This window comes from Pleuronectes platessa, chromosome 6 (assembly GCF_947347685.1).
Source record: "Pleuronectes platessa chromosome 6, fPlePla1.1, whole genome shotgun sequence".
Taxonomy (NCBI): Eukaryota; Metazoa; Chordata; class Actinopteri; order Pleuronectiformes; family Pleuronectidae; genus Pleuronectes; species Pleuronectes platessa.
The window spans coordinates 12,332,319-12,359,318 of NC_070631.1; the positions used below are offsets into that span (position 1 = coordinate 12,332,319).

The 27,000-nt window shown below is 43.9% G+C and overlaps 3 protein-coding genes across 3 annotated transcripts; all 3 read right to left on the reverse strand.

The window, feature by feature from the left end:
- Window positions 1-5,075: 5,075 nt before the first annotated feature.
- Window positions 5,076-7,914, reverse strand: hoxc8a (homeobox C8a). Its single transcript, XM_053425935.1, has 2 exons — window positions 7,479-7,914; window positions 5,076-6,107 (listed from the first exon to the last, which is right to left on the reverse strand). The coding sequence occupies exons 1-2, from the start codon at window positions 7,912-7,914 to the stop codon at window positions 5,785-5,787; spliced, it is 759 nt and encodes a 252-aa protein (XP_053281910.1). The 3' UTR covers window positions 5,076-5,784.
- A 4,497-nt stretch (window positions 7,915-12,411) lies between these two features.
- hoxc9a (homeobox C9a) lies at window positions 12,412-14,259 on the reverse strand. Its single transcript, XM_053425934.1, is given in 5 exon segments — window positions 12,412-12,498; window positions 12,500-12,523; window positions 12,525-12,590; window positions 12,592-12,659; window positions 13,716-14,259. Coding segments are annotated over 5 exon segments (789 nt in total).
- Window positions 14,260-22,068: 7,809 nt separating this feature from the next.
- On the reverse strand, window positions 22,069-25,203 carry hoxc10a (homeobox C10a). Its single transcript, XM_053425209.1, has 2 exons — window positions 24,327-25,203; window positions 22,069-22,346 (listed from the first exon to the last, which is right to left on the reverse strand). Exons 1-2 carry the CDS (start codon window positions 25,042-25,044, stop codon window positions 22,069-22,071), a joined length of 996 nt encoding a protein of 331 aa, XP_053281184.1. The 5' UTR covers window positions 25,045-25,203.
- Between the last annotated feature and the right edge of the window lie 1,797 nt (window positions 25,204-27,000).

Sequence of the window (27,000 nt, forward strand, 5' to 3'; positions counted from 1 at the left end):
CAGCAGCCATAAACAACAAGCCTCAACACCCACCCACTTCCACATGGGGCGCTGCCGGTCGCTAGGGGGCACTGCACAGAGCTGAGTGCGAATATAATACCACATATTGAATTGTCTGTGTGACTGTGTGTGTGTGTGTGTGTGTGTGTGGGTGTGTGCCAGCGTGCACGAGACATATGTGCGCGCGCGTGCAGCTGCATATAGATGTTATTGAGCTTCTTGGCACACTCTGGATGTAACAAGTGACAACAAGCATGGGAACAAGAAATGGGCTAATTAGAGCAGATCAGTCAGCTCGGGACGTCATTTGTCACTGCCTCGGTCAGAAGGGCCTATGAGGGATGAGGAAGTTTACTATCAGTGAGCAATTCATTATAACTAGCTGGCACAGCATCTGTACAATGCCCAGCTAATGTGGCCTGAGGTAGAATAGTATATAGACTCGCAGGGGTGGTGGGTTATTGGCTCCATGAAGCCACAGAGGCGCAGGGACAGTGGCTGTGCGCACCAGCAGCCTCCCGGGCTACAGGTCAGGTCACAGCTACACAGGGAGGAAGAAAAAAAAAAGACGCCTCCGCCTTCTCATGATCTCACACACTCACTCCGCTGCATCACGCATCGTATCCAAGCCAGAAAACTGCGGCCGAATGCCAAACACACGAACAACACATTAAGAAAGAGCCACAGGCGAATGCGGAATCTTACCTCAGCGGGCATGTCCGTGTAGTTTGCAGCTGAGGGGTCACGATGGCGAGCAGGGGGGAATATCAATACAGCGCACATCTCCCGTGCGCGGCTGGCTGTCCTCGCGTCGCGGCGATGAGGAGCCTATGGAGGCTGGGTGTCTGTTTACCGGGGAAAGTCTTTTTTCTTCTCCAGCAGGCTCGATCGCTCCTTTCCCCCCCTTCCCAGTCGTGGCTTTATTACCTCCGGGGGGGATAGACGCAGGCGGTGGATGGTAGAAGCGGCGGCTGTCCCGAAGATCCCCTCTGTCAGGAAGTCGGATATCGGATGAATATCATATCGGAGTAGAGCCAGAGAGACAGTGCTGCGTTTTTATATTCGATTAAAGGAGAAAAAAGAGGTTTCTACGCCCCAGCTTGGTCTGCGGCTGATACAAGGGAAGGACTAGAGAATAGACAACAGCATAAAGTTCATGTTCATAGAGCGTACGCCACGTGGCTCGCCGCAGCCAATCGCAGGAAGGATTCAGTCGTAAACTTTTATTACTCAGCTGTAAATTTCTCCCTTTAACAACCAGGAATGTTTGCACCCATCTTTCTCCTTTTCCTTTTTTCCCACAATGTGACAAAAGTAAAAATGGCCACACGATAAGAAAATGACGAAAGATTCCCCCATATGCCAAAAATTAGACGCGCGTCAGAGAGATATGACAGTCCTCCCCACCTTCGGTGGACAGGCTGTGTGCCAACACGTAGGTGCCCGAGCCAACGGGAAATGGGAAATAAAACTGTTTGAGTAGGAAGGAGAGGGAGGGGAGAGGGACATGGAGACAGAGAGGTCTTATTAAACTTAGATCAGGCAAAACTATACTTCCAAATGAGGGCCTGTGTCTCCCTGCCTGGCACATATGATGGAATACGTGGCAGTTGTCACATGTCACTGCACCACACATCCAGCATTCTCTACACTCCAGGTTCCATCATGGAAACAAAGTCAAACATTTTGCAAAATTTGACTGTTTTGCTACAACCCCTCATATAATTTTTCACCAACTGGAAAAGCAGGTAAGGTGGGGATGGAGCCTACGGGGAACAACCGCAGCACATAAACTATCAGACCTCATGACAAGGAGGAAATAACATTACTGCCACACTGTAAATCTGGTTCTGACTTTCAACAGGTTTTCCCGGACATGCAGAGTATAGAAACTATATATTTGCCTTATGAAAACATGGACCTGGAAATTTACATGTGACATATATGGACAACACGAGGCAACCACTGGGTTTATGAGATGATTATTTCGCCATCTGCAGAATTACAGAATCGAAATACATGGAAAATATGAGAATCGAAGATGAACAATAGAGGAGAAATCCTCTAGTTTGAGTCCAACGCGCAGGTTTGATGACTCAGAGCAGAGAGCTCTAGCTTTTCTTTTATATGAAAAAAGGAATTTGCAACGAATGAAATAAATAATCAGAATGTCTCTGTATACGTACTTGGATGAGCGGTGCATCTTGTCCTTGCAGGCCGTGATCTCCAAACTGAGCCTCGGCTACACACACGCAGTCAAAAAAGATGTGGACCTATCTTTTACACCGCCAATAAAGTTTACGGCGGGTCCACTAAACTTTATTGGCAATGTCAACCCTATGGTAAAAGTACACAAACGCGCACACACACACAGAGGGCCCCCCCGAAATTAGTGGCACAGAATTGCTGCGACTTGGGGGGGAACACACATCCGGAAATGTTCTGAAGAAGACACGGACACAAACAGAGGAATACAGAGCCTGGATGAGGAAGATGCGCTTTGAAGCAACATTGATTAATTCAAGGGAAAAATAAAGAAATAAAAATGAAAAGAGAGAGCGGTGAACGACACTGAAGTGAGCATCTGCAAAACTCCATTTGCTTCTGTTGTATTGATTTTGTACTTTGCTTGTCTTATATTAAAGGTGAGTTTCTGAATAAAAAAAAAGACTTTGCACAATGTAAATTCTGTAACACTGCACTTTAGATGCAACTCGTTGAATTTGACCAATCAAGCACACGAAATGATGCCAGTTGTTGCTCGTGTTTTTCTCCACAGGTTAGTTTGACTGGGGTTGAATGTAAATAAAAAATATGAAATGAACAAACAGCTTCAGCTACTTTCTTTTCCATCTGTCTTTAAAAAAAATGTATATAAATAAGTCTGAATTTTCCAAATCAAACTGTGCACCTGTTAAATTAAAATTAAAATAAACACATTGAATTTTCATTTAACGATAGGCCTAGTATATATTCCTCTGAGGGATAGCGGTGTCCTGACGCTCACACCTGATACCAGTATACGCAGTTTAAGTATTAACGCACACAGTGTCTCACATACACACCGCATGGATCACTTCAGCTTAATAGTTAATAGGCTCAAATAGTTTAGTATCATAATAGGCCTACCTGGGCAGATAAAAAAAAGAAGAAGAGCGATTGGACTCACCAGGAGCTTTAAATAATTTAGATGCTTGACACCGACTCCAGCCACAGGAACACACGACAGCAGCAATCAGTTGCTAAGTAGAACTAATATATTTGTATGAGAAAGTCAAATTTAAAAAAGGGGAAAGTCAGCAGCACCAGCACAGTGGCGTGTCTGGGCCTTCAATAGTAAAAATGCAGCTCTGAAATACATATGAAAATCTGCTTCAAACGCTAGGTGGAAGACAGAGAGGTCCGATTACACGTTTTGAAAAAAGGGGATCGGATTTCTGTGAATATAATCGAGCAGGTCCTGGTGTTTGAGCAGATGTAACAACACTCGAAGTGACCCGGATTGATGTATGTGAGGCACGTTGCTGTGCACAAATAAACGTGGCTCTTGCTTTTATGGTTGGCTGCTGCTCATATATGAGTTTCGTTTTTAAGCGGTGGCCATAAACACAGCAGGAGGAGAAGATGAGACTCAAGGTGTTTTACCTGCACTTGGCCTCTCACGCGCTTTGATTCCAGAGGTTCCGTCTGGACGCAACACCTCCAGCGCCCCGAGCCTCCCTCATGCTCTGCCATTATTTAGTCTGATGATGAACATAACACGCCAGCAGATGTTTGTTAATCTCATCTCAAACCGCCATCATTCATCCCAAGATTCATTAAGAAAAGGTTGGCGTCCTCCCCGAAGAGAGGAAGTTTGTTTTTGATATTTTATTAAGCAGATGAATCAAATACGACCCAGGCTTTGGAGAGTGCGCATGCTGTGACTGGGACCCACAGCCTCTCCTTAAAAGGTAAAGGGAGGGATACGTGCGCAAACGCAAGTCTGGCGTTTATTTAATCGATCGAGTTGCAAAGTTTAAATTATGCAAACTTCAGAGAATGGGCGATTAAATATGCTCGAGCATTCCTCTTCCCTCCTGCCGCCGCCTGTTAAACATTTAGCGAACATTGGCTGGAAATTAAAGCATCATCAAAACACCAGCATTGGTGTATTTCGAGTTGAGGGGTGGATTATTTGATACAAATCACCTCTTGAAGTGTTATGATATGAAAACTGAGGGCTGTGTATCCAGCCCTGATTGTTTCTATCGCATCTAAAAGTCTCGATCTTAAAGAGAAAAACTTTGAATCGGCCAATCAATAAATACAAATAATTTGCAGATTACTAGTTTATCACTTTCACGTATGCATGCGTCATATTTTGGTACGTGTTTTGCGTGGAAGCCGGTGAGTAGCTGCAGAACCACCGAGGCGGTAATATCAATAACGAAACCCAGAAATGATTGTGAGCCATCTTGTTTATTCGTGATTTTTACATCAACAATGGCGGGGGACACACAAATCCGTCTTTCACAGGAGAAACACCAGGAAACGAGCATATTGTTCACATCAATATATAACAAGACGTACATAAAGATTATATTCAGTGCAAAACAACTACGCTATATCACCAGCACATTGAAATAAAAATTCCCTTACTTTTTTTTTGTTTTAATCCTTGTAATTGTAGCAGGTATTATCATACACAGTAAAATGTGCGTCATAGGCAGTTTTAGTTGTTGGGGAAATAGCTTGCGATCGAATCAGAGCGATGCCATTTAAGTGTGGAATATAAATTCTGCAAAGGCAAGGCTCTGAGTTTAGGTAGTGCCGTGGTACAATCTCGAACTTGTTCGCTTGGCTTTGAGCTATAATTTTCTTCCCAAGACTCACAAATTGTCTTCAAACAAGTGTATATTGTAATATTGGGTAAATGCTACATACATAACTTAATAATATAAGGTTTTTTTGATATAGAACACTTTCAAAATTAAAACCATATGAAATCTCTTATATTCAGAAATCTCTATTGCAATTTCCCCAGGTTTTAGGTAGCATCAAAGGATTTCAAACGATTGCATTTCCCTGGTATATCCTAGAAAACAAGAAGATGTCTGAGGAGCTATAATGGCTAATCTTTGTCTAGGCCATTCACATGAAGACGAGTAAAACAGTTTACAGTAACAATTAGAAGAATAAAACGTGTGGGTTTCTACACAGGCTGAGGGCCAATGTAACTGCTGCGATGATGAAGATGATGACTGAACACTCACGACTAAGTTATAGGCCTACATTGGTTACTCTGACTGAAATGATGATCTTATTTTTTTAATGTAGGCTATAATCTATTTACAACACAGGTCGGCGTTGGTCATGTCTTTGATCTTATTGGCTAGGCTGTTGATGTTGTTATTATTAAAAAGCAAATTTGTGAAAGTTAAAAAACAAATAATAGTAATCATAATAATAATAAGAGCTAAGCCATTTTCCATCTAACATGCGTTTTTAGATTTATTCCCCCTTCTCCTACTACAAAAAAGTAACACAAAATGCCACAAGCTTGTGTAGCCTCTAGAAAATTTCAAATGGAAATGCGATGTTGGAGAAACGTGAGAAGGGAGAATCTTGTCTATTTATGACAGCAATATTGTTGGGATTCCTGTTCCCTCTAGACAAAATGAAAGGGTGGTCATAAAGTTGACGCTCTCTGCCTCCTTGTGACTCTTCCCCTGTTTATGGGACCTCTCTCTCTCTTTTTTCTTCCTTTTTTCAGCCATATAACCATAAAAAAGGACCATAAAATCACTCCTTGGTCTCTTCTTTCTCTTCCGCTTCTTTCTCCTCGGCCTCTTCCACTTCACCGTCCTCGTTGCCCTCCTCCTCGCCCTCGGCTTCGGCTTCGGCCTCTCCCCTCTGACCCGGAAACTTGTCTTTGTTGTTCTCTTTTTTCCACTTCATCCTCCTGTTCTGAAACCAAATCTTCACCTGCCGCTCGGTGAGGCTCAGGGCGTGGGACACCTCGATCCTCCGCTTACGGGTCAGGTAAGGGTTGAAGAGAAACTCCTTCTCCAGTTCAAGAGTTTGGTAGCGACTGTAGGTTTGCCTCCCGTTCCGTCTGCCTGGGGCTTGAATGAAATAAAGCCAAAGGTTAGCAGGACGGTTCCCCATTAAAAAAAAATACATGCAGATGACTTTTATTAATTCTGTATTGAATTGCATATTTTTTTCCCCATCAGCATGAATAATCCTGGCGTTCACCCCATGTGCCAGCTCATATCCACCCTGACAGACCGTGAAATATCTTTATTTAAAAGTTGTGTACATTATCAGTAATATCTATTTTCAGTAATATCTATTTCAAAATAAAAATCCTGTAAGTAATAATGGTAATTTTCCGTCCTGTTTGTGCCATTAACAGTTGCTGGAGTGATCAGCTGTCTGATGCAACTTAACGCCCACTTCACCAAAGAGTTCCTATAGGTGAGTATGAGAAGACAGTGTATTTTTTTTATTTAAAAAAAAAAGAGTGTGTCTATTAATTATGAATTATTATATGTATATTATGGCATGTTCCTACAAACCTCGTGTGTTATGGTCTATTTCAGATGGAAGCCTTTTAAAGGTAATACGAGTGGTTTACCTAAATGCCTGATTTTCACACACACACACAGATACAGACACACGCACACACACTGGACAAATAAGGAGAACGTATAGCGTGGAAAGAGGTGAAGGTGCACTGTAACAACAGATGGGGGCATGGCTACTGTTAAATGTCTCTGAGTAGATAAAAATGAGGTTTACACCTGTGTGGAGTTAATGTAGCCTGATAGCCTGAACATGATGATCCGTGAATGGAAGAGGTAATGTCTACAAAGCCTTTATGATTATGGCCGTCTGAGTCTGAGCCACGTTGGGCCTGTGGGTCGAATTACTCCCAAATCCTTAAAACCCGGATTCTGGATAAACCGGGGCATGCTGTGTCTGCAGCTAACCCCCCTGTCACTCTGCATGCTCCTTTTGAGCTGTGTGGTAGCATCATATTTTAAACTATGACTTATTCATCCCCCCCCCCCCCCCCCCCCCCCACAGTGCCTTTCCGGAGTTTGTGAAATATCTTATGTGAACGATAATTGACTTGAAAGAGCTGGTGTCATGAGCTGCGATGAGCAATCCAGTGTTTTAAAAGGCACTTTTCAAAGCAACAACTCAGCCCTGTATGGACATGTGCTGCAGAGGAACAGCAGCCTGCAGTACAGGTTGTATGTGCCCCATCATGTTCCCTCACTTATTTCGTTTTATAGTTATTGAGTCACACTCGCTTATATATACACACACATGTGCTCAGGCACATTCAGCACACATGCAGACAAACACACACAGGCAGACATACGCTGACGCACACATACACACACACACAGACAAACACACAAACACTCACAGGCGCGCGCACCGAGCAACACAGAAAGAAAAGGAAATAATTGTACGATTCTGACCGTGGGGTCTCATCCAAGGAAACATAAGACTGGGAGAGGTGTTTTGATTTAAGTGGCCTTGTCCTTCTCCGGGGTTAGAGCTGCTCGACGATTTACAGTCTGGGTATTGCGCTAGGCTTGCGTCTTGCTGGGTACCATAAAGCGTTTGCCTCGGAAGGGCTTCATATCCATAAAATTTCGTTGCGTCTCCGTGGCACGCCAGAGCGCAGGGGTTTTGCTGGTATCCGGGATTTGTGATCCCCGTGGTCCCGTGGTGGAAAAAGTCCTGCACATGATGGGACGGGTGCTGAAAGCCCGGCGCGGCTGCTCCGGGTCCATAGACCAGCGTGTGGCTGCGGGCGACGCTTTGTGGAAACCTGCAGTCGTAGTAAGTTGGCTCCAGTGACTCGCCGCCTTTGTATTTGGAAAAAAGAGGGTTAACAAAATAGGAGCTCATGTTTGGTTGGCATCAAGCAGACGGGCTCTCTCGCAGCGGAATATCTCCTTTAGGATGATGGCAGCCTTTTGTTTAGGGTCCCAACTCGCGCAGCGCGCACAGGCAGACAAACCGGAACTAGGAGAAACGCTGCCCCTTTGGACAATCTACGGCAGCTCACTCTCTCCGAGCCGTTCCTCTCATCGGATTTCTCTCGCAGCCGTGAGTGGGGTGGCGGTGTGTTTTTTTCCGAGGCTCAAACCCGGCTCATGGCTGGTGCTTCGGATGTGTACGGGTTAGAAGCTGACTTGCTCGCCCGGCACAGTCACAGACGCTGCTCTTTTCTGTCTTTTTCCTTTTTTTTTTTTTTTTTTCTTTTTTTTGTTGAGCTTCCCACCCACCACCCCCACCATGCACAGGCGCACCCCCCACTCCCCCCTCCTCCTCCTCATCCACACTACCCGCCCCCCCCCCACCCCTTCATCTCTCTGTGACCGGTCAGACGTGGGCCCTTACGTATAAATATCCACCTTGAGAGGAGCTACACTCATCATAACCAACAACCCAAGAGGCTTTAAACGTGATCAATGTCGTATTTACAACTTAAAAAGACGAGCTGATCAATGGAGTCGAGGGGGGACGGGGACGGTTAAAATATAAAGACTGTGAAGCATGATGCATTTCCACCACATGTCTGAGTGTATAGTTTGTCGTGTCTCGCTGTGCGTGGAGGTTGTGAGCTTCGTGAAGCAGGAGTATCCACCGTGTAAAGGTGTCACGAGCTGGTGTTTGCCCTCTCAGGCCCAAACGAAGGTTACACACCCGTTCCTAGAGAATAGTTGACCTTTTACTGACTGCAGGAGCTCGTTAAAAGCGATTCTACACAACGGTACAAAAGCTAAACACAACTGGAGCCGTGTGACACAGGCGAATCATTCGGGGTTTCACACAAAAACGTCCCGGCCGTGTCACGTCGCCGAGCCGCAGGAGCAGAGCGGCACACTTTGCACCGTGCGCTGTAAAACACCGACACACGCAAATATAAACACGACCTATGAATACAGGGTGCCGCTTACTGACCCCGTAAAACCGACGAGGATGAGCAGTAAATCTCCCACGTGGAGGAGTTCATAAAATTTTACATGCGATGTTTAGCCACAATCAACACGCGCACATTTCCACGCTCAATAGTCGTATGGACTCTCTCCCTCCTCCCCCCCTCTCTCCAAATATGCCAGTGTGGTTTTTGTGAGGTTACTGACGTTTTATACGCATCATCGTAAAATATGAAAGGCGCACGGGGCGAATTTATAGACCGTTCACACTCTATAAATATGCAGATTGACAATCATAGTTGCACATTTCTCGGGTGCTTTGAACCGCTGGTGCAGATGCTCCTATATAGTAAAACATGGAAATGTACAAATAAGCAGGTAGCTCTTTTTAAAGAAAACAAACTGCATGTCCTAAATTATTATTACTATTACTATTGTGATTATTATGTTTGGTTGTTGTTTGATTGCAATTCATTGTATAATGCTGTTGCTATTCCTGCTGTCATTGTTGCCATGTATTGTATTAATGTAATGTAGTTGATGTTGAATTTTTTATGACTGCTATTAAAGTAGTAATTATATATTTTGAATACGCTTCCCTGACTCTTTGTTCATTATAATTTTACTTGGTTTGTTTTTCCACCAAAACATTTTAAATGATAAATAATTCTTCACAGCATTAAAAATACCAAAAACTATTTTAAAAATAGCAACATTACAAACACATAACGTCGTAATAATCTATTTATATATTTATAGAAATGAGTATATTGTTGCCCCTCGTTAAAAGTAATTCCTGTGTAGGCTCGAGAGAGGAAATTCCAAAGAGCACACACGATGAAAGGTAATAAAAATACCACGTCAGCCACGTTGGTTCATAAAATCTTAGAGATGGGATAAGATTTTTCAAAACAAAAAATTGGCATTTACTGAAATAAATATTTAACTCAAAACATAGACGGATATTGAATAGTATAATAATGATAAAAGATGAATTTAAAATAGATCCAGTGTCTGCACACATTCTCTTGTCAGCACGCCAAGCACCTCAGTGCATTCCTGAATGCTGTTCTGTGGCCTATTACGCAAAATGCGGTGCGGGACCATATCTGTCATTTTGTCATCGATAGGTTGCTATTCATTCTTGAGCCAAGCCACAGAGCAGTAAAAAGAAAAACCCATTCCACATACACACACTTTGCTCGAAAACGTGGACCAGCAGCGCCATCTAGTGTCGAGATACGTACCTTAATCTGAGTGAGTCCACCAATAAGAAACAGCGGTGGCGTGGAAAGAAAGGATCTCCCCATTTGTCCAAAGCCTGAATGATTCTGGTCTTTATCCTTAAATAAAGCAGCTGTTTACCAGCACATCTGGAAGCACAAAGCTCCACTCTCCCGTGTTGTACAACCAGTCTTTATCAGTGTGTTTTTATCATTTAACGCCAGAGCCCCTGTATAACCTGCAGGTGCTGTATACCAGCGTGCTTTTCAGCAGCCATACTTATAAACAATAACTATTGACGTTTTCCCATCTAACTGTGGGCTAATAGACCACTCAATGTGAGGTAGTGCGGAGGGGCTGCGGATGCCCATCAGGCCAGAAGTCCCCACGAAGAGTGCGCACGACTCTCCTTTGAACGCGTCCACCACCACCGTCCATTAAAACCATAAAGTAATTTAGCCCAGACGTCTAGCCAGTTAGTCGAGTTTGCTTTGTTCGTCTGCATTTGAGACAAACAGCCGAGCTCCAACAGGGGCTGTAAAACTGGCATTTTTCGTCCAAGCCGAGCGGAAATGTGCTGGATTGGCCTTTGAAATTGCTGCATCCTGTCCGTATTGTTCGCCACCACAAAAAGGCAATTTAGGCCTATCCCAGGAAACAAATGCGAGACATGGGAAATTGTACTCTCACCTAAAACTCAGCTGCTCGGATTCAGTCTGAGGGTTTCTGCGAAGTGTTATCTAATTTAGAAGGAGATTTGATTTAGATTTAAAACAAATAAGCTACGCAGCAGTGGTTTATATTTACAAATCAATCTGCCGTCGTTCTTAGAAATGTGATATTCGAACAAAAGTTTTCAAATAGGGTATAGTGTTATGTGCATTTGAATTAGCTCTCCTAAAATTAGTTTGTGTTGGAGTTCACACTGAAATAATGGCTATTGCTGCCCCCCCCCCCCCCCCCCCCCCCCCCCCCCCCCCCCCCCCCCCCCCCACACACACACACACTTTAGTAAAAATGTAAACACAACAGCAGAAATAATGATCTGCCGCAAAACCATTACTACTATTATTATTTTAGGACTAATGTACATGTTCTCCACATGGTAAATGTGCATTTATATGATTTGTACGCACATTTTCCTCCATATGTGCGTAACTTGTTAAAGCTGAAAATGTGGCTGATTTAAATTCCAGAATAAAGAAATAACACAGAGCCAAAATGAAAACAACTCTGTCTGCTAAAGTCGTAACTGCGCGGACACCGTGAGGCTTTCGGCTTCGTCATTGTGCGCAGTAGCAGAGCCCATCGAGGCCTTATATAGCTGTACACGACCAAAACACAGCAGAGGAAGAGTTGTGTGGAGACACAATTAATTAGAAAACTATTAAATGTTTGCGATCTGCGGCCTCGCTAGTACAATGATGATTGAGTGTGGCTGCACTTTCTCTGCGGCTTTTTTAAATTAAGATATTATGCGAGTCGAGGTGCAGTTCGTTGGGCCCTCGTGTGCAGCCGTGCACTAATGACCAAATGCGCACACGAGTGATGTCCACTTTGAGTCACAATAAATACAGAAAACAAGCACTTAGTGATTATGTTTATATTTGCAGAGTTTCTATGTCTACACTCTATAATTAAACTCGTAGACTACAGTCCCAAAAAAAAAAAAAACAAGAGAGAGAAGATGCACAAATACAGCAACAACTATCACAAAAAAAATACAGGACAAACTAGATCGCAGATGTTTTCTGTGTCTGTACAAAATACAACACCTGCACAACAGCGTACAAAGGAAGTAAACATGAGAGAAGAAACATTCACATCATAAATTATTGTGGGTTTGTGAAAATTCTAAAGAATTCAAGTATTTTTCTTTCTTCTTTTCAACGTAAACAAACTGCTGTGGTAGACTTTTCTATTACAAGAACAAGAAAATGATAGATATTCATATAAAGGTATTTCAAAGTGAAAACAGGATGTGGGTATCGTCTTTGAATTCTTTTTTTATTTCTCGGTTTCTTTCTTAAACGCTCGACACAACGTGTTCACTGGAAAAAAAACAGGATCAGCCTCAAACAGTCTCGAACTGAAGGTTAATACAAAATCCAACAAAGTGATAAATATGAAGAAGAGGGAGTGGGGCGGAGGAGAGGAAGGGGTCGTCGTGTGTTTTGGTACATTTGTGCTGTCCATGTGACTGGTTCATCGCGCCTGAGTCCCCAGACTGCAGTCCACGTTATTGTTCTTTTCGATCGTTCTTTTCTTTGTTCATTTTCTTCATCTTCATCCGCCGGTTCTGAAACCAGATTTTGACCTGCCGCTCTGGTGAGATTCAGGACCCGGGCCACCCTCGTAGCGGCGGTCCCGAGTCAGGTACATATTGAATAAAAACTCCTTTTCCAGTTCGAGAGTCTGGGTACTTTGTGTACGGGCATCGCTTCTTCCGTGTGGAGCGGGCATGTATCCAATTTGCCACTGGGTTATCTGCAAGTAAACAAAAATTAAAATAAGATGAAAATAATAAAAACAAGAGGAGAGGGACACACACACACACACACAAACAGTGATATTATCAAAACTGATACTAGATGACAAATTACTGCCTCATGGGGGGGGGGGGGGGGGGGGGGGACGCGCCTCTGGATTCACAGCAATTCCAATGATGGTGATGGTGATGATGCGTCCATTTAAACACACCACACTGGGCTCTGGTGTTGGAAGCTGATCGTCAACATTTAGAGGGAGAGATTCTCAGCTCGAGTCTGCACTGATTTGCTTCCTTGTCACTTTAACTTGCGAGTCACACCCGTCGTAAAATACTCAATGCGCTTATTCACTTTATTGGCCCATAAAATGGCCAGTAGTTCAAGCCGTTACAGGTCCGTGCTGAAAGTCCTCCTATGTGTCCCTACATTCCTCAAGTTGACCGCGGGAGCATGTGAATTTGTTCTGGATCCGGAGAGAAACAGCTGATTTTGAACGCAACTATCGCTGCGTGTGGATCCTCTCGTTATTACGCGTGTGAATAAAGTGTGTAACCAGTGGGAGTCAAAGGGAGAAGTGTGGCTTTACCTCGCACGACTGGCCTACATTTCCCTTTTTAAAAGTCGACTCATTGGGGCTTGACTTGCTGTATGTGATGGCACGGGGTCAAAAATATGCTCGTAAAAATGCACCGTGAAGCATTTAGGGATGAATATTGACTCATGTCTAAAATAGAAACACCTCGCACGTTTTCCACATTAAGCAGCGTCCCTCCAAATTCAACGTCTTCCTGTAGGTTTGAGTCCATGTTTACAACCCCGTCTGGTTTTATAGCCCCAATATCAGCCTAATAGCGTTTGTCTTTTATAGTTCCTAAAGCTTCTCCCCCTAAAGCAGAGGCGATTCAGCGCTGCACAGCAAAGAAGAGGCTCAAACACTTTCTAATTTCATGCGGGGCGTTAAAAGAAAAGCCTCCAAAGCAAAAGCAGTTTTTACACAATCTCAAAGCAACAGACTCCCACCCGGCTGTAAAAGACTGCAGGAGCTTGAACTTACTCGGATCTAGCTCCGGCTTCTCGTCTTTATGTTTCTCCGAAGCCAGGAGCTCCGACTCGGGAGAGGGTATGTTTTGCTGCGCCTTGTCTCGCGTGTCAGTGGACGAGCAGTACAGATAATCCGCGTAGGTCCGTCCGCCGGAGCCGAGGCACTCTCCGGCTCTGTGCTCCTGGAAGGCGTCGGGCTTCAGCCCGTAGTGCCTGCCGCTTCCCGGATAGCCATGGAAAGTCACTGCGCCTGATATCGGCTCCAGCCATGAGCGCACGTACCTCGAGTCTGTGCCTATGTGAGGTTGGTGACTGTATGGATGGTAAACCACTGATGACTGGGAGTGCACGGGGGCCCAGGAGGTGGAGAAGACGGGCGCCTTGGGTGCGAAGCTGCAGGAAGGGTAGTCGGAGCACTCCGGTACTAGGGACGTCGGTCGAGGGCCGGCTGGGTGCGAACCGGGCGCGGAGAAGCGAGTCGCAGCAAGGACGTCCTCGTTTTCATGGTTGATCAAGGAGTCCACATAATAATTACTTATGGGACCCGTGGTCGACATGTCGAAGCCTCCCCGACTCTTTTACATGCATCCGATTATTATATGGAGTGTATGTGTACTTTTTTATCTAGCCATAGAACAATCAAGGCAGGTAATTATTTCTCAACGCTTCCCTGCCTGCTATTGGCTGCCTCGTCGTCACGTGATTATATTTACCCCCACAGAAATTGTACACTGGATCAATGCGCCACTTATCCTGGGATACCGTTGCACATAAATCGGATTAAAGAATGCGCTCTCTCGCTCCTTTTCCTCTCGGACGCACTGGAGGTAACTCTCACTGCCCTGTTTCTATAAGAAGATGATATTTAGAAGTGTTACTAGCGGTTGTGTGCAGTGGCGGAGGGGACCTGTGCGCGTCGCGTCTCACAGCGAGCGAGGCACTATTTGATGGTGTAATCAATCTCTGTCTGGCAGAAACCACCGTAGCCCCACGTTGCCGCGAGGAGTAGTGTTACAGCATTAAAGTGTTTATTGAATCGTTGACGAGTTTTATCCTTATTAAACCCGCAGAGCATTCGATAACGTGGAGGGTTTATAACTTCCTGCGGAATGTTGTTAATTTCTTAATAGAGAGAGGAGCCTTCACAGTAGCCACGCGCTCATGTACATATATATATAGACACAGAGGCGAGGGGGGGAATCAAACTCTGGGATGCGGGATACCCCGACAATAAAGTTTGCACTGTTTTTAACGATGGCGCAACAGACCAAACAATTCCTAAGTGGGGATTTGCGGGAGATAGGCGAGGAGGGGATTCGGATTCTTGACAAGCAGCCCACTACAGCGGGCTATATTCGGCTGGTGACCGTTCATGTTTTTTATGCCCATCAATAAATTTTAACGAGGACCATTTGATTGTTCATAAACGTGTCGTTAATAAGAGTACATCCGGGTTCCCCCTGCCTGAGCATTAAACCTGCAGCGCCACTGTAGATGCGTGTGAAACTATTTATATTTAAGACAAGGAGAATGAGAAAGGGCCGAGGACCCAGGATGGAGGAGGACAGAGGAGCAGTGGAGGTAAACGGGTTCGTTGAAGAGGTTCGACCAAATGAGGGCTCTCATGATTCGGACTCATGCTCGTGTTGTGTCCAACGCCAGGACTTTACTGTATTCGCCCTGCAGTGCCCCGGTGTAGCTTGTCAGTTATTAGGCTGTAAAAACAAACCCTGAACTCTTCTGCAGGAGACAAATATCAGACAACACTTCCGTGCGCAGGAGACGGAGGAAAGCGAGGAAGGCACCAGTGTCATTGGGGAACACAATCAGACTAATTGTACCATAAATAATAATGAGGGAACTTTAATGCATGTGTGCGCAGACTGGACGGGGGCAGAGCTAATGCATCAGTAAATCCCACTAAAACAGCACATGCTATATTTCTGTGACGCGGTGACTTTGGTGCGAAATAGTATTTGTGCTTTTAGGGTGAAGAAATAATAGAGATGCTGACGGGTGATGTTTTTTTGGGATGTTTTGATTCTGTGTGTGCGTTTATGTTTTATCCGCCTGCGGTTTCGGAGGCTGTTTGTTTTGCTGGGTTTTTTACGCGTGATGGTGTTCGTAATTACTTCTGACATTGTATCTTGTTTTTCTCTCAGTGTGGACAAGTGGTTGGTTAAAAAAACAAACAAGACAGGCGGTCAGAAAAAGGGCTCATTAAAACTTTAAGATGAGAGAGAAATATTTATATCTGTGTGCATAAGAGCGTGCAGATCAGACAGTGGTCATGCGTAAAAGTGAAATTATAATAGTGCAGCCGTGCAAACCACTACACGCTGAAATTAAATCAAACTGGGCGCAGTATGATCCATAAAGTACGAGCTGACAGCTAAACCAAAGACAAAAACTTATAAATAAAACCCAATTTTGAAGTTATAGTTGTTTGAATCCGAACGTGTTGAAATTAAAAGATACTTTTTGTCAAACCCAGACTACGCGGGGAAAATGATGTCACCTATTTGATCAAATTTCCACATTTGTTTGTCCAAATTTCTTCTCACGGTTCACAATGAGCTGACGTGTTATTCAATATTCAGTTTTCGCGCAAATGGCAGGACACAAAATGTAATCGGTATGTATAGACGCATTCTGGAAGTGCGATGTGCGTCATGGCTGCTGAGTTCAGTTTCAACCATGAAATTTAAAAGGCCAGACGCCAGACCTGAACCCCGATTGCGCCAAACGGTATCCTGGAGTGCGCTGATGACTGCGCCAGCCTGCAGAGACTCAAATATTCCCCCACATGTTTACAGGAATAAAGCCGCTATCTGCATTTACCTCATCTTACACCAGATCGTATACGTGTGTGTGTGTCTATGAGAGTGTGTGTGTGTGTGTGTGTACGTGTGTTTTCTGCAGGTTGAAGCTCTGAGTCCGTTAATTCAACTGCTGCCATTACAGCTGAATGACAAAGTGCCCAATGACCATTTATTACAATAACATATGGTCATATAAATACATTATATAGTCATATAGCCATGTTCACAGTAATCCACTAAAATCCTCAATCCTTTATGTTCTCGTGGGCGTTTGAGCCCGTGCGCGTGTGTGTCCATTTATAGTAAGTAATAATATTCTAAGCAACGTATCTATTCCACTTGTTTATCCATGTTTGATGAGATATAATAAAAACTAGATCATCCAGATTTCCTCAGTTGTTTCTTGTTTCTCAGATTTCTGTCTTGTGCCACGTTCGAACAAAACTGCACCTGAAACGTCCAAAAGAAACGCTTCTATCCCGCATGGATAACAGTATGATTTTATATCAAATGGTCACGCTGCGTACAACATTTGACATAGAAAAACACCCTGCTATACGGAGAACAAAGCAAAAAATAACAGTAGTTAATTTCGTTCAACAGAAATCCTCCAGTGTCGTTAAGACACAAAAACAAAGACCAGATAAAAGAATGCGTAAAAGTTAAGGAGACAAATCAAACAACAATGTTTGTTCAGTTGCTTTCAAATAGACTTTGCGCTCCTCTAGAGCCAAGTTTAGTCCTTTTTGTTATTATTGTCCAAAATCCCACATTGGCCCTCTTGAAGGCTTCAGTCTGTCTCCATCTATCCTTTGACTTTGTAACATGAACATACGGCCTGTTTCAGACAGGATGTGCCCATATACCTCAAATATGACGATGAGGGCTTAATCGGTTGAGATAATACTTGAAACTGATACGACCACATGAGCCTGTTTCTGGCATTTCTCTATCACACGATCAAGTTGATAACAACAGAGCCAATACGAATGAGATAGCTGTGCCAGTGCAGCGTATCTCCGAGCTGACGTGGACAGACTTGTTTTGGTTTTACAGGACGTTTATTAGCAGTTTTGAGTCTTTATGAGTCAATTGGAGAAAGAAGCCTGACACCGAGTCACAGTTTGGGTGCAGGTGTATACGTTACTGTTTGAATTAACTATTTGAGGACCAACGCTTTTAATACGATACCTTCAAACACACCAAAAAAGCTGCAATATACATCATGAAAAGCTTGCGATTTAAATAACATAGCAAATATTTAAATATTCTTTATTTAAAACGTTTCAATTGCAGAATTCGACAGAATATGCTGCATTTATTTCCTCATGACCACAAAGCAGATGGACGTATTAAGACAAGGTTATCTCCTGTTCGTGTAAATATACTCTTATTTATACTGCGTCTTTATACGGTCTCATACATCTTATGGCTTATTGTGTAAAGGCGCGTTATCCATTATTCCAGTAACGGTGATATAATCACAACATATAGACCTAAGCACTGTTAATATTGCCATGACGCTCCACATCAAACAGGAAGTATCTCTTCCCCGAACACACACACGATGCAGTGAAAACCAATCACTACTTTATCTAAGCATTAGAGCAAATTATCCACACACAAGCTGTGCATATGGAAGAATTCAAAGTGAATATCAGAAGTTATTTATAAAAGTCCCCATGTGCGGAACAGACACCACCGCGATTATCAGAGTCACTGTGATCAGCACAGAAACAGAGAAGCCAGACACGCGTCTTAATTATAGAATAAAGCTCCAAACCCGATACACGTGTTCATTCTAAACACTTCAAATCTAATTCCCTCTTTTTACAGAATAAAACATTGTGGGATCTTTTGCTAATCCCACGAAATGTATATTATAACAGATATGATAAGAGTAATCCTTGTTTAATAAAGATCAGATCATGAGTTTTAGCTTGGATTTTGGTCCATCGTAATGCAGACTTAATATATAATTCCACACCAGTGAAATAGGACATTGGTCCTCATTAGTAGCCTAATGATGATAAAATATGAAAAACGCATTTTGAATACCATTTGGCTGAAAACGCTCGAAACAAAAAAGAAGAAGAAATATCTGAAGATTTTCCAGAGAAAGAAAGCTACTGTCCATTGTCTTTGCAACCTTATCATTTAATAATTGGAGTAAAATTGTACAAAAACAGCCCCAAGATGCTTAATTTTTTTTTTAGATATACATCTGAAAATCTAAATCCAGTTTCACACCCCAAAAGGCAGAAGAGTGGTGAGCATAGTTGCTTCGTGTCTGATCATGCCAGTGGCAGTAACACATCCTCAGCTGTCCCGAGGAGGTGTCTGTGTGAAGCCCTCAGTTCCTGTGCGCCACTACAAAGTGAAATAAATTGCTTTATGTGTATATGGTTTTAGGGTGAATCTGTGCAGCGTTCGGGGCTGTTTCCAGCGCTGTAAAGTCTTTGTCAGTGATGCATTCCAAGGGAGACACTCATTCACTGCAGCTGAATGAAAGTGACTTTGGATTCCAGACTGTCTCTTCCAGTTGCAACACCGCCAACGGGAGGAGGGGGCTGAGAAAAACAAGGGGAAATAGTGACCGGTATAAACACTGGTCTCCCTGCCAAGAAAAAAGGAAAAAGATGCTGACCACGCCACAGGAGCAGACTCTTCCATAAATAAATGATTGTGTTTCTTCTCGATAATCTGTCCTGAAGATTTCTGTTTTCCTCCGTGACCTTATTTTACCTCTGCTTGTACACTGCTATTGATTCATGTTGTCAATTATCAAATGGTTTGGCTTAAGGCAAAAGAAAAATAAAGTTGGGCTTGTACTCATGATGTAAATGTGTGTATGTGCTATATTCTTCATTGAAAAGGTGAATACATTTATTACCATGTTTGCTGAATCATTTCAATGCTATTGGACAATCATATAGTTCAGTACTGGTGCTCCTGGAGTTTAACCCCGAACAACATCAAAAAACTAAATTATTTGTATTTGTAGAGCGAAATTATTTTATAAAATAAAGGTTGGGCATTACAAATTATGTTAATCTCCATGAAGAACACTTCTGACACTGGGATGAACACGAGTCAGGACAATGAAAATATGGAATAAAATAAAGGCACAAAACAATAATTGCAGATATTCCACAGGGCAAAAAATATTAAACAGGTTTTAATTCGAAATTTTTTTATTTATAACCGAACGAGTGAGGCCATTGAAGCATAAACTGTCAAATCGGTAAATTATTTGAGATCGTGTACTGTCAGGTATTTTATAATTATGTTTCTACTTGGCATAAAAACAAAATTAATTCAGAGAAGAAAAAGACACATGTACGAGTCGTGCATGAACAGACACAAGAACAAAGACTGCTCACATGGGATCATCGGGATGTCAATACGCATCAATTTATATACCTGCTTCATTTGCAGGATAAACATATAAGAGCCAAATATCCATCCATCCATCCATCCATCCATCCATCTATCAATCCATATATCCGATCATAAAGCAGCTGAAACCGTTAAACCCATGCAGACAACCAGTGATGACAGATGCAGCACAACGCAGTCTAAAACTTTACCCCATGTTGTTTACAACCTATTCTCCCTGTGAGAGCTTCGGGAGGTTTTACAGCCCGCCACAAAACAACAGCCAAAGAAAGAAAACGTCTCTGTCCAAAGATATTGCTGCTCAGTTCATTTACAATGCCATTTGCGGGGGGAACCTGTGGGACTATAGGGGGTAATTCGGCAGAAATTTTGCCCTTGATGAAGACGAACTGACGTAATCAAGGCAGTTTCTTGTTGCCGAGCCAGGAAGCCAACCCCAACAACATGAAACTACCTAAACCACGCTTCAGCTTCGCGCAAAAATAGGGGGTTCGAATCCACGGACAAGGACAATGCATGTATGCACAAAGCCAAGTGAGGATTAACACTATCCAGCACAAAGAGGAAAGGCGAGTACCAGCACAATAAAAAGCACACCAGGCTGCAGCCAGGCTACTTTCTCAATTACACTGCTTAGAGGGCGATGCACGTGTTGACGAGTTAACTCATAAAGAAACGTGTCAGCGTTAATATCCTGAAGTTGTAACAGCATGGGTAGTATGTAGCTGCAAAGCACAGCGTGTACTCAGCTGGTACATATATGCAACCCTTAAAATGAAATCAGAGTATATGCATCCACAAACAAATATGCCAACAATATTAACAACCAGCAGAGGGGAATAAAAACAAAAGAAATCAACAGCAGCTGAATAATATCCGCAACTTCGTGTGGGTTATCAGCGTGAGCAGGCGTGCACCGTGCGTGCCACATGAGCTGTCAGGCAGGCTTCCCTGACAGATGTGGCACAGTCGCCTGCACAGGACGTGGAAATATTCATGAAATATGAGTCCTACCTTCGCTCGCCTCCCGCAGACGCCTTCCTGCCGTGTTTAGTTATCCACGTGTTTGCCGTGATGCGTGTTGTTGTTGTTGTTGTTGTTATTGTCCCTGCAGCCGTCGCGGTCGCTGTCCCTTTTATCCACCATCTTTCTTATCTCCATGCTCCCGTGCAGCTCCCACTATCCCGGGCAGGCGGTGGGTGGCTGCTCCTGCCAGCCCCGGCGACTCGGCTGGATCCTGCACACATTGCAGTCTCTACTGTGTGGATTAGCCCTCCTCCACACACCTTTAAACGCATCTTTTACTGCTGCAGCACATTATATTTGCAGATCATAAAATCCTCCCCCAACGCTTTCCAGGGCGAACCTGACATTAGAATTTTATGACCTTGACTTACTGTGGTCACCTGGATAATATTTAAATCAACGTTATGGTCTCTCACTTCTATTAAACCTGCCATGATCTCCTTCTCTCATCCGCAGTGTCTCTCCCTCCCTCTCATCCCCACCACTGTGCCATCAGGGGAAGGACAAAGTTGGTATAAAACCTTTCCGTTTCCCCCCCCCCTCCTTTTATTGTTTTGGAATCGTGTGCCATGACATAGCTTGATATCATCTTGTGCATGCACACTGCACAGCACGGCGGCAGACACCGGGGGAGGCAGCTGCACGAGAAGGGGCACAACGTTCATCATAGCTCAGCAGAGTGATACTGCTTACGTGCCACGAGTTGTTGATGCGCTGCTGGAGAGCGTCTCCTCGTTTGGTTTTGTTTTTGTTCTTTTGTTAATGTAACCGCCAGGTAGCAGAACATCACTTTCCCCATGCTGCAGCAAGTGTTCACATGGAAATCAAAAGTCTAGTCGAGTGCTCTCATCAATTTAGGAGGGTGTGTGTGTTTGTGTTTGTGTGTGTGTGTGTGTGTGTGTGTGTGTGTGTGTGTGTGTGTGTGTGTGTGTGTGCGTGTGTGTGGTGTGTTTATCAGATAAGACAGATAATTTATAAATGATGAATGATAAGTGCCTGCCTGTCTGTATTTGTGCCATGCGTCATATCTGTGTTATGTCCAAATTTGTGTGTGCGTGCGTGCGTGCGTGTGTGCGTGCGTGTGTGTAGATGTTGATGTGTGTGTGCGTAAATATCTCCTCAAGAGTAGCTGTAAACTGCACCCTGCCCCCTTTCGCGACTCTCCCTGTTCAGCTTCTTGAGCTTCATGCGTCTGTTCTGGAACCAGATCTTGACCTGTCTGTCGGTCAGGTTGATACTCCGGCTGATCTCCAGGCGGCGCTCCCGAGACAGATACATGCTGAACAAGAACTCCTTCTCCAGCTCCAGCGTCTGGTGCTTTGTGTAGGGACACCGCTTCTTCCGGCCACTCTTGGCTTGCAACCAGCTCCCCATCGTCTTCCCCGCGGATAAATCATCTGCAGCGGAGGAAAACACAGAGAAATTACAACCAGGGCCAGACCGCAGAGGCCCGGAGGATTTGTGCAGGGAGTCACATGCAGCTTCATGACACAATCGATACAGTGGATGCTGCTACACGTACACACCCATTTCTCAGAAGCACGTTGAAGACCGTCCAACAGCAACAGAAGGATACTCCGTGACTCACTTGAACAAATGAACGACGCCAAACACCCCACGTACAACTCCTACTGCTCGCAAATTGCTTTTGTATGACGTATGGTTATAATGAGATCAAATCAAACTAGGGTGTGTAAGCACTTCTTTTGTCTTGTTGGACCTCAGACTCCCATAAAAATGTTATTACTTCTGCACACGAGTGCCAAATGAAAAAAAATTGGGAGGTTCATCTCAAAACATTAGGAAGTCTCTGTAGCATAATGCAAGATTAATAATAATAATAATAATAAAATCAAAACAGGAACAAAGGAGCAAGACATGTGTGTGATACAGAAGGGACAAATCTCACTGCTGCACATTAAGTTAATTCCTTGATTAGCTTGTGGACTCTGGGGAATAACGCCTCTTATGCAAACACAAAGAGACACACACACACACACACACACAACATACAGGTTACAGTAATAATTACCCTAATGTGAACACTGAATTAGTGGCCCACATTTAATCATTGTCAAAACATTTAATTCACTAATATGGGATTAAGAGGATACACACACGCACCCGCACACACACGCACAAACACACGCACACACACACACGCACACACTTGAACATATTCAAAAAGTCGCCCCCTTTGCCTTGGGTATGTCTTCCAATTAAATTAAAGGAAATTAAAAAGGAGCTTATCATGTATGGAGCTTTTAGCCAAACCCATAAATAACAACAAACCGAAACCAGGTTTAGACCGGAGCAAAAGAAAAAGAGGCGAAGGGATGTGCAATAACATAATTGAAGCTAGCTTCAATTTATGAGGGCGAGATTATCACATGGGGCCGTTATTATTGTGAGTGAGAGCATAATAACATATAATATAAATCGACTGATCACAATGTTTGAAATAAAATCTAATTAAACCATGGCATTTGTGGTTTTGACAGAAAACTCTTTAGATTATTATCAATCTGCCACTTTTAGAATAAAGTAAAAGAAAAGACACGTGTGCTCAGACCTGAACCTTTTATTGTAAATTATTATGCTGCAAAAACTGGGCTGGAATTATTCTGAATTATCTTCATCGATTGATTTCTGAAATATCATGCATGACAAATGTGGAACGAGGTTATACAATTATTAAGCCACAGCAAAACGTTTTTGGCTGCAGATAAAAACCGTAAAATTTTCTTATATTGGCTCGTTGCAAGAAATTTAAGGTGCAAAATTGTGCTGTTAAAAATGGTTCCGTCTGACATTGAATATGATCCATGTAAGAGAGAGAGAGAGTGGAGGAAGAGAAAGTGAGAGGGAGAGGAGTGTGTGCGTGTGTGTGTGTGTGTGTGTGTGTGTGTGTGTGTGTGTGTGTGTGTGTGTGTCTGTGAGGGAGAGAGCGAGAGAGAGAGAGAGCGTGTTTATTTCAATGATAACTGCCCATCTCACATTCTCACATTAATGGAAAGGTGTTAAATACCACGGGAACCATAACCCCTGCTAGGCGAGGGCTGTCAAATGCCCATACAGCCCATATGACTGCTATCAAACACCAGTCTGCATTATTGGACCCTGACACACAACGTGCACACACAAAACAACACGCACACAACACACGCACACACATACAAACAAAGCAATGCATCCATGCACGAGTGGAATATTTTGGGGAAGCTGTAACTAACAAATAATTTGTGTGCACGTGTTTGTCTCCATAAGTGCATATGAGTGTGTGCGTGTATGTGCGAGCGTGTGTGTGCGTGTGTGTTAGGGGGCGGGGGGGGGGGGGGTATTTGTGTATAGTATTTTTAGTAGTAGTATTAATCTACCTTTGAATTCCTCGTCCGAGTTCTCTGAGCAGCTGTCACTCTTGGCCTTCTCTTCCTTCCTGCCCGGACTCCCATCTGTCTCTGGAGCCTCTCTCGCTGCCTCCCGCGCCGCTTTGCCGCAGCTGATGGTCGATGCCGGGGCTGATTCAACAGATGTCGCCAAGTGTGTCAGGGAGAAGCCGGAGGGGAACTGCTGCGGGTCGTCCTGCTGCGGCCTCCCACCGCCGTACACCTGGAAACAGCCGCCGGACGAGGCGGCAGTTTGCTGAGGCCGGCAGCTATTGTCCCCCAGCCGGATGTAAGTGGCCGGCTCTGTTGTGTGTTTCCCCTTATTGCTGTCATCCTGATAGAGGCAACAAAACGCCTCCTCTTTGACGTTACCCGCTGGAAACGAGCAGGGTTGTAAACACTGGGCAACAGGTTGCTCGTCCCTGCTGCTTTTGGAGGCTGGCGTCCATGTGGCCAGCTGGGCTGACAGGTAGGGCCTGTCCTGGAAGCCGCTGAGCGCCAGGGCGCCCGGAGGAGCCTCGTCCCGTTTGGAGAGTGGCGACGGACCAATCTTGCCCATGTTTCTCATCACTGAATACCCGTACTCTGCGGCTGAGTGGATGTACATTCCGGGGCTGCTGGAGTAACCCTCACCCCTGAAGGAAGATGATCCTCCCATTAAGGAATCCATCAGGAAGTTACCGGGCGCTATGTTATTCGGACATGACATTTTTTTTGCATTTGGCAACACAGTGGTCGTGTGGTGTGTTCCACTGGTCGGGGCTACGGGATTTCTGCGGGACCATCAGGACAGTGGGATGCTGACATCTTTTGGAGGGGGGTGCAAAAATATCAGCAACATAATTATGGATGCTGGGAGACTTGTCATGTGATTTTCAGACCAATAGCGGCGTGGAAGTGGCCTTGATGCTCCAGACTGGCGTGACGTCAGCGCGGTCAAGTTGGGGAACCGGCAGGCGTTTGGTGGAGCAAGAGCGCCACCTAGCGACCGCGCGGGGGTCAGGACAGCAGGAGGAACAAAGGACGACTGCTGCAGCGGGGGATTTTTTTTTTTAAGCGACTAACTACGTGGCTCATGAGATTCTGATTTCTGTTTCACTTCAGAACTTCCAATTTTATTTCAACTTTTCATTCGTTCGACTCGTGATTTGCGTTTTCGTCCTGAGCTGCGAGGGCGACGCCATCGAGGATTTGGTCTTAAAGTGTTTTTGAGTTTGTTCTCATCGACTGGCTTTGTTGTTGCACCCGGTTTAGCAAGGTAAGCTGTATGTGCAGGTGTGTTATCCGACAGAGAATCAGATAAGACGTGAGGCTCTTTGTGAATTTGAATATAAAAAAAAAAAAGAATAACTTGACGGTTTTAGTTCCTGACGTTATGTTTGGAAATCAGCGATTCGCTTTTTGCATTTGACCTGAAGGGAACATTGTGAAATGCGTCTGACTGACTGTCCTTGGGTAGAATTACTAAAACACGTTTCATGCAGTAAATAAAACGTGTATTTTGCCCTGCAGATTATCTCTCTTTGCCTTTTCGCTTCGTGTTACTTCACCGCTGTAACAGAGCTGCACCTTAATCCGTTAAACAGGCCCCATATTTAATCTTATTAGGTCTATAAGTTACCTTTAACTACGCTGAAGCCTCTCTTCATGAACTAAGTGGTTCTCTTTGTGAAACGGGCTACAAAATGTTAACTAGACGGTGGAATTAGTTCGCTAGTGGCTGATAGGCCTGTAAGGATATTTATTATTGTGCTGCAACAGGAAACTAAACCCCAAACAGGATTACGTCAAGCATTAAGTTTTTCTCCTCTACCCCCCCCCCTCGTTCTCCCTTTTTTCCTGGTTTTACTGTTACCACAAAACATCTTACAGCCTAATAAATAATTCACTGCATACCTGGGCTATTGTTATGCGCAATTTTGTCTTACTGCCAGGATGTGTCTCGTTGTTTCACGTGTGATTCCAATGTTACAGATGTGAAATTAATAGTCTTGCTGGTGTTTTTGTTTTTGGTCCTTAATGCGTCTCAGAGGGGAGGATAATTAACTCTCAACTAAATGAATGCGGGTTTTGCACGTACCTTTTTCTTTTTTCCATGTCAAACTAAAACATTTGCTGTGAGTCTTTTGGAATTTTCTCCTCAAAAGCCATTCGTCTAACTGTTTATATTTGTGCAGATCAGAATAATTGTTTACATTTTGTATTTCTCCAATATAATGTGCTGGTGCGATGGTAACAAATTGTACCGCGCGTGCAGGCGAAACCAGGTGATTATATTAAAAAAGGAGACAATTGCAAACACTAAATCAGTGAATATGACTAAATGTGCAGGATGTATTTGCTACACATACAGAGCAGTTTGGGAATGTTTAAATTGAAAATCACAAACTAACGTTATAGTGTGAAATCTCAGAGGCTAATACACAAAGACACAAATATACAAAAAGTCCCACCGTAAAATGTTAATATACTTTTTTGGACTTTTGCATATAAAAACACTTGAGTCAGCTTTGTATCCACGTCTTGTGTTTATTTTCTCATTGCAGATATAGTGTTCAGTTCGAAAAAGGGCGGTTGTGTTGGTTACGTGTGTTATTTGTGCTGCAGTCCGCACACAAACACACGGACCTACGACATGATACTAAGACTGACACTGTGCTGCGGA